General features: G+C 39.6%; 1 protein-coding gene across 1 annotated transcript; it reads left to right on the top strand.

Moving 5' to 3' along the window:
- The first annotated feature begins 5,511 nt into the window (after window positions 1-5,511).
- LOC121544419 (antimicrobial peptide NK-lysin) lies at window positions 5,512-6,876 on the top strand. Its single transcript, XM_041854357.1, has 5 exons — window positions 5,512-5,587; window positions 5,755-5,843; window positions 6,087-6,170; window positions 6,281-6,438; window positions 6,597-6,876. Exons 1-5 carry the CDS (start codon window positions 5,539-5,541, stop codon window positions 6,625-6,627), a joined length of 411 nt encoding a protein of 136 aa, XP_041710291.1. The 5' UTR covers window positions 5,512-5,538; the 3' UTR covers window positions 6,628-6,876.
- The last annotated feature ends 1,067 nt before the right edge of the window (window positions 6,877-7,943 follow it).

Raw genomic sequence — 7,943 nt, 5'->3', positions numbered from 1 at the left:
CAGATGGTCATTGGCAAACTTCAGACGGGCCTGGACATGCGCTAGATTGAGCAGGGGGACCTTGCGTGCGCTGCAGGATTTTAATCCATGACGGCGTAGTGTGTTACTAATGGTTTTCTTTGAGACTGTGGTCCCAGCTCTCTTCAGGTCATTGACCAGGTCCTGCCGTGTAGTTCTGGGCTGATCCCTCACCTTCCTCATGATCATTGATGCCCCACAAGGTGAGATCTTGCATGGATCTTGCATGGAGATTAACCGTCATCTTGAACTTCTTCCATTTTCTAATAATTGCGCCAACAGTTGTTGCCTTCTCACCAAGCTGCATGCCTATTGTCCTGTAGCCCATCCCAGCCTTGTGCAGGTCTACAATTTTATCCCTGATGTCCTTACACAGCTCTCTGGTCTTGGCCATTGTGGAGAGGTTGGAGTCTGTTTGATTGAGTGTGTGGACAGGTGTCTTTTATACAGGTAACGAGTTCAAACAGGTGCAGTTAATACAGGTAATGAGTGGAGAACAGGAGGACTTCTTAAAGAAAAACTAACAGGTCTGTGAGAGCCGTAATTCTTACTGGTTGGTAGGTGATCAAATACTTATGTCATGCAATAAAATGCAAATGAATTACTTAAAAATCATACAATGTGATTTTATGGATTTTTGTTTTAGATTCCGTCTCTCACAGTTGAAGTGTACATATGATAAAAATTACAGACCTCTACATGCTTTGTAAGTAGGAAAACCTGCAAAATCGGCAGTGTATCAAATACTTGTTCTCCCCACTGTATCTAGATATCTTTAGAGTTAATTCGGGAAAATGTAACTCGTTAAACAACATTTCCCGTGGTGCCCCAAATTCCTAATTAGTTAATTGTTACATGATTAATTTAATCAAGTAACAATTAAACATAGTAGGTAATTATACCACCCTTGCCTTGTCACAACACAATTGATTGGCTCAAACGCATTAAAAAGGAAAGAAATTCCACAAATTAACTTTTAAGAAGGCACACCTGTTAATTACATTTTACAGACACTCTTATCCAGAGCAACTTACAGTTAGTGAGTGCATACATTTTCATACTGGCCCCCCGTGGGAAACGAACCCACAACCCTGACGTTGCAAGCACTATGCTCTACCAACTGAGCTACAGGGGACACATGTGTGAAATGCATTCCAGGAGACTACCTCATGAAGCTGGTTGAGAGAATGCCAAGAGTGTGCAAAGCTGTCATCAAGGCAAAGGGTGGTTATTTGAAGAATCTCAAATATAAAATATATTTTGATTTGTTTAACCATTTTTTGGTTACTACATGATTCCATATGTGAAAAATAGTAAAAATAAAGAAAACCCCTTGAATTAGTAGGTGTCTCCAAACTTTTGACTGGTAGTGTACATAATGGAGAACCCTCATCCTCAGTCAATGGGGATTTCCACCAACCTACATGATGGTGGGATAATTTCCACCAAACTTTAAATGGTGACTCATCCAGTTGATGGGGATTTTCTATATTACACTACACACATAGTTCTGATCTATAGTTCGAATCAGAGTTAGATTATTTGTTACATTGTATTTTTTTCATTTGGTGCAGGGAGATAGGTATTTTCCTACTTTGCCATATGAAAACATTGAATTTTTCTCCGATCACGAGTATCATCCTATCCGACTATCAACTGTCAATTTACAGATATGATTACGAATACGAGTATGGCCATGTCGGCACACCCCTAGTGTTCACACCAGTCCAACCGAAACCAACCAGGGCGTTTTCACACATACAGTGGGGAAAAAAAGTATTTAGTCAGCCACCAATTGTGCAAGTTCTCCCACTTAAAAAGATGAGAGAGGCCTGTAATTTTCATCATAGGTACACGTCAACTATGACAGACAAATTGAGGGAAAAAAATCCAGAAAATCACATTGTAGGATTTTTAATGAATTTATTTGCAAATTATGGTGGAAAATAAGTATTTGGTCACCTACAAACAAGCAAGATTTCTGGCTCTCACAGACCTGTAACTTCTTCTTTAAGAGGCTCCTCTGTCCTCCACTCGTTACCTGTATTAATGGCACCTGTTTGAACTTGTTATCAGTATAAAATACACCTGTCCACAACCTCAAACAGTCACACTCCAAACTCCACTATGGCCAAGACCAAAGAGCTGTCAAAGGACACCAGAAACAAAATTGTAGACCTGCACCAGGCTGGGAAGACTGAATCTGCAATAGGTAAGCAGCTTCGTTTGAAGAAATCAACTGTGGGAGCAATTATTAGGAAATGGAAGACATACAAGATCACTGATAATCTCCCTCGATCTGGGGCTCCACGCAAGATCTCACCCCGTGGGGTCAAAATGATCACAAGAACGGTGAGCAAAAATCCCAGAACCACACGGGGGGACCTAGTGAATGACCTGCAGAGAGCTGGGACCAAAGTAACAAAGCCTACCATCAGTAACACACTACGCCGCCAGGGACTCAAATCCTGCAGTGCCAGACGTGTCCCCCTGCTTAAGGCAGTACATGTCCAGGCCCGTCTGAAGTTTGCTAGAGTGCATTTGGATGATCCAGAAGAGGATTGGGAGAATGTCATATGGTCAGATGAAACCAAAATATAACTTTTTGGTAAAATCTCAACTCGCCGTGTTTGGAGGACAAAGAATGCTGAGTTGCATCCAAAGAACACCATACCTACTGTGAAGCATGGGGGTGGAAACATCATGCTTTGGGGCTGTTTTTCTGCAAAGGGACCAGGACGACTGATCCGTGTAAAGGAAAGAATGAATGGGGCCATGTATCGTGAGATTTTGAGTGAAAACCTCCTTCCATCAGCAAGGGCATTGAAGATGAAACGTGGCTGGTTCTTTCAGCATGACAATGATCCCAAACACACCGCCCGGGCAACGAAGGAGTGGCTTCGTAAGAAGCATTTCAAGGTCCTGGAGTGGCCTAGCCAGTCTCCAGATCTCAACCCCATAGAAAATCTTTGGAGGGGAGTTGAAAGTCCGTGTTGCCCAGCGACAGCCCCAAAACATCACTGCTCTAGAGGAGATCTGCATGGAGGAATGGGCCAAAATACCAGCAACAGTGTGTGAAAACCTTGTGAAGACTTACAGAAAACGTTTGACCTGTGTCATTGCCAACAAAGGGTATATAACAAAGTATTGAGAAACTTTTGTTATTGACCAAATACTTATTTTCCACCATAATTTGCAAATAAATTCATAAAAAATCCTACAATGTGATTTTCTGGATATTTTTTTCTCATTTTGCCTGTCATAGTTGATGTGTACCTATGATGAAAATTACAGACCTCTCTCATCTTTTTAAGTGGGAGAACTTGCACAATTGGTGGCTGACTAAATACTTTTTTCCCCCACTGTAGTTTTGAGCTATAGTTCGAATCAGAGTTCAATTACATTATATATTTTTTCATTTGGTCTGGTTGGTTTCACATTGCCAAATGTCAAACGAACAAAAATTCCTCAACAAAACCATGTGTCCATGCTCAAGTTAAATCCATCTGTGATTATCATGAAGCATTACTTGTCTGTCCCAATCTTCATATTACTTTCACTTTGGTCTTTCAACAACATGCAGCAATAACCGCTCTAACTACTACGTGAATAGGCTATATTCAGTAATTTATATCCCCGGTATAGCCCCGTCTCCCCTAATCTGCATCAAATAGCCCAGTCTCCCCTAAATTGCATCGGATGCGCTCATAAATGTGCTGCTACTCACAGAATGTTTCAGAGATATCAAGTTATGATGCTGTATGCATTTCATCAAATGCTCACAGTCAAACAACCAATAATACTGTGCGACTCTGGTTCTTTTCCTGCATTTGGTCTGGACTGCGTTCTCATCTCTGAAGCAATTTAAAAAATAGAGCTCCAGAGTTCCTCTGTGGAGATGGGAGAACCTTCCAGAAGGACAACCATCTCTGCAGCACTCCACCAATCAGGCCTGTATGGTAGAGTGGCAAGTTGGAAGGCCCTCCTCAGTAAAAGGCACATGACAGCCCGCTTGGAGTTTGCCAAAAGCCAAATTCAATTTGTCATCCAATATTTAAAAAAATATACTTAATGGGTCCTAAAATTCAAATTGAAATAACTAAATGATCTTTGGTATGACCATCTTAAAACAATTCCATATGTTAGCTTAGTAGAATAAATTTTCAAGCAGATTTAAGTCAAAACTGTAACTTGGCCATTCAGGAACATTCAATGTCTTCTTGGTAAGCAACTCCAGTTTAGATTTGGCCTTGTGTTGTAGGTTATTGTCTTGCTGAAAGGGGAATTTCTCTCCCAGTGTCTGGTGTAAAGCAGACTGAACCAGGTTTTCCTCTCTGATTTTGCCTGTGCTTAGCTCCATCCCATTTGTTTTCATCCTGAAAAACTCCCCCAGTATTTGCCGATGTCAAGCCTACCCAAACCATGATGCAGCCACCACCATGCTTGAAAATAAGGAAGCAGTTACTCAGTGATGTGTTGTGTTGGATTTGCCCCAAACATAAGGCTTTGCATTTAGGCCAAAAAGTGTATTTCTTTGCCGTTTTTTTTTTTTTTTCAGTATTACTTTCCTTTAGTGCTTTGTTGCATACAAGATGCATATTCTGTATATTTGTATTCTTCTTTTCACTCTATCATTTAAGTCATTCTTGTAGTCACTACTATGTTGTTGATTCATCCTCAGTTTCCTCCCATACAGCCATTGAACTCTGTAACTGTTTTAAAATCCCCCCTGAGCAGTTTCATTCCTGTCCTGCAGCTCAGTTCAGAAGGACGACTGTTTTTGTGACTGCACTTGTTAAATTAAATGCATTCCAGGTGACTACCTCATGAAGCTGGTTGAGAGAATGCCAAGAGTGTGCAAAGCTGTCATCAAGGCAAAGGGTGGCTACTTTGAAGAATCTCAAATATAAAATATATTTTAATTTGGTTAACACTTTTTTGGTTACTACATGATTCCATATGTGTTATTTCATAGTTTTGATGTCTTCACAATTATTCAACAATGTATAAAACAGTAAAAATAAAGAAAAACCCTTGAATGAGTAGGTGTGTCCAAACTTTTGACTGGTACTGTATGTAACGACTATATTTTAGTTATAAAACATTTTTCTTCCACTTTGAAAGAGTATTTTGAGTAGATTGTTGACAAAAAAAAAATGTGTAATCCCATTTTGTAACACAATAAAATATGAAGAAATCCAAGGGTATCTGTAATTGACAAATTAAAATGAAATTAAAATGAAGATTAGACAGTGGAGAGATGAAAAAAGAGATTCAAGATCACTGCTTCTCATCAGTGTGTAGATCTAAACCACAAGAAAATATGACATCCTTCCAAGTAACATTCTGTTGATCAGTATGGTTTGTGTGTTGTGGTAAACGTGAGATGTACTATCAATACGTCATAGGTGGGGGTTGTACAGGGACAGAGAGACCTCGGTATATAAAGGGGCTTGTCTGAATCCTAAGTCACTTTACCAAACCCCACCACCACTCTACATAACTCTACCACCACAAATCATGAAGACATCTCTGGTCCTCCTTACCCTCAGTCTACTGGCTTGTTCAGGTGAGCTTTTATTTGTTAACTCAAGTAATAACTACTGTAAATGTAGCAGATACATTTGATTGGGTCAGGGTGTATGAGAATCTGTAAGGGGGGACCTAAATCCACTCCAAGTTCACCTTTCGTTTCAGTACAATACAATTTAATGTTGTACAATTTTTACTTCACAGTTTGGGAAGTCTGTGGACAATGTCAAGAGGTTAACCTTGATGACCAGGAAGACCAGGAAGTAGTAGAAGCACAGCCAGAAAAGCACATGGTAACAGTGCACTATATGGTCAAAATTGTATGGACTAGCAGAAAGTGTAGACATTTCTGCAACTTTCTATTGGAATACTCAACTAACCTGCTACTGTGTAACAGCACTTAACCAAAGACATGAACGCAACCAATACATTGACTGAAGAAACTCCTGTCCAACCTTACGTATTCAAATGTACTTCAACCATAATACTGAATACATCACACCATGTACATTCTTGTCTGTTTATGCTTTCCACAGGTGCAACAGTTAAAGGGAACATGCTGGGCGTGTAAGTGGGCACTGAACAAAGTGAAGAAACACATCTCCTCTTCCACTAGCCAAGTAACTACCCCATAGCATTACAATTCATAAGTGTCCCTTCATGAAATGTACTATTTACTGAAATATTTATCTGAAAATGTAAACTGATGTTGATGATTTCTCTTCAATAGGCGCAGATAAAGCAGAAGCTATTGTCTGTTTGCAATCAAATGGGCCTCGTTAAATCTCTGTGTAAAGGCTTGGTGAAAAAGCACTTGTGGGTTTTGGTTGAGGAGCTTAGCACCAGTGATGACGTGACGACCATCTGCATTAACATTAAGGCCTGCAAGTGAGTAGAAGAAACTGTTCAGACGACTAAAGATTAGAGAGATTATCACCTGTGCTTGTTAATTGAAACACTATTGAATAGAATGTATTCATTAATACAAAATATGGGGTTATGTCTTTCGATCTTCCACTCATGTCATCTTTTTGTGTATCTTTTAGACCAAAAGCCGTTTTGGATCTGAGCTACTGATCAAGCAGCCAGTATCCAGATTCCAAAGTGAGAAGAAGGATGCTAAGGTGTCAAGACAATGCTATGCTGCCAGCCTCTTGCCTTTTCTCAAATTAGTCATGACACAAGCATGATATGTTATTGGAATGATTATATGTTCTGAAATAATGTTTTTGGAACATTATTCTAATAGTCTATTATTCTCTGAATTCTGAATGTTTGTGTGAACTTTTTGTCCAGCCAAAAATATACTTAATTGAATAAAAAATACAACTGTTTATACATTTCTCCAAAAGAAAACCTTTGGCATCTGAACCCATTTTTATTCATCCGAAGTCGAAAATGCAATGATAACGCAATGATAAAGCATTTAATTACAATGTCTAAACTCATGTTGGCATTTTTATTTAGAATCTTTCTTTAAAGAATCTTGATTGCTTAGTAGGAAATAACATCCAGCAAGGGCTTTCGTCTGAAACATTGATAGAAACATGAATTATTGAGATTATGTGATAATACAATACTCCACACAATCAATTAAATCAAACATGACATTGCCACTAGAGTGCCATGCATGCTGCTGTGATAAAAAGCTATTTTCACACCTTTGAGGTTTGAGGATGCCAATTTCAACAGACGGAAGCCAGCTTCTGTTTGATCTCTTCCTGTAGAGTAAAAACACATGACATATAGTGCATTCGGAAAGTATTCAGACCCCTTCACCTTTTCAACATTTTGTTACGTTACAGCCTTATTCTAAAATTGATTCAATAGTTTTTTCCTCTCATCAATCTACACACAATACCCGTTATTGACAAAGCAAAAACAGGTTTTTCAAAATTTCTGCAAATGTAAAAAATAAATGAACTGAAATATCACATTTATAAATAAGTATTCAGACCCTTTACTCAGTACTTTGTTGAAGCACCTTTGGCAGCGATTATAGCCTAGATTCTTTTTGGGTATGATGCTACAAGCACACCTGTATTTGGGGAGTTTCTCCCATTCTTTTCTGCTGATTCTCTCAAGCTCTGTCAGGTTGGATGGGGAGCGTCGCTGCACAGCAATTTTAGGTCTCTCCAGAAATGTTCAATCGGGTTCAAGTCCGGGCTCTGACTGGGCCACTCAAGGACATTCAGAGACTTGTCCCGAAGCCACTCCTGCGTTGTCTTGGCTGTGTGCTTAGAGTCGTTGTCTTGTTGGAAGGTGAACCTTCGCCCCAGTCTGAGGTCCTGAGCGCTCTGGAGCAGGTTTTCATCAAGGATCTCTCTGTACTTTGCTCCGTTCATCTTTCCCTCGATCCTGACTAGTTGTTACGTCACGTGTGACATGTTTTT

Source organism: Coregonus clupeaformis, chromosome 29 (assembly GCF_020615455.1).
Source record: "Coregonus clupeaformis isolate EN_2021a chromosome 29, ASM2061545v1, whole genome shotgun sequence".
Taxonomy (NCBI): Eukaryota; Metazoa; Chordata; class Actinopteri; order Salmoniformes; family Salmonidae; genus Coregonus; species Coregonus clupeaformis.
Note: the sequence above shows the minus strand (reverse complement) of the source record. Positions and strands in the feature narration are given on the sequence as shown.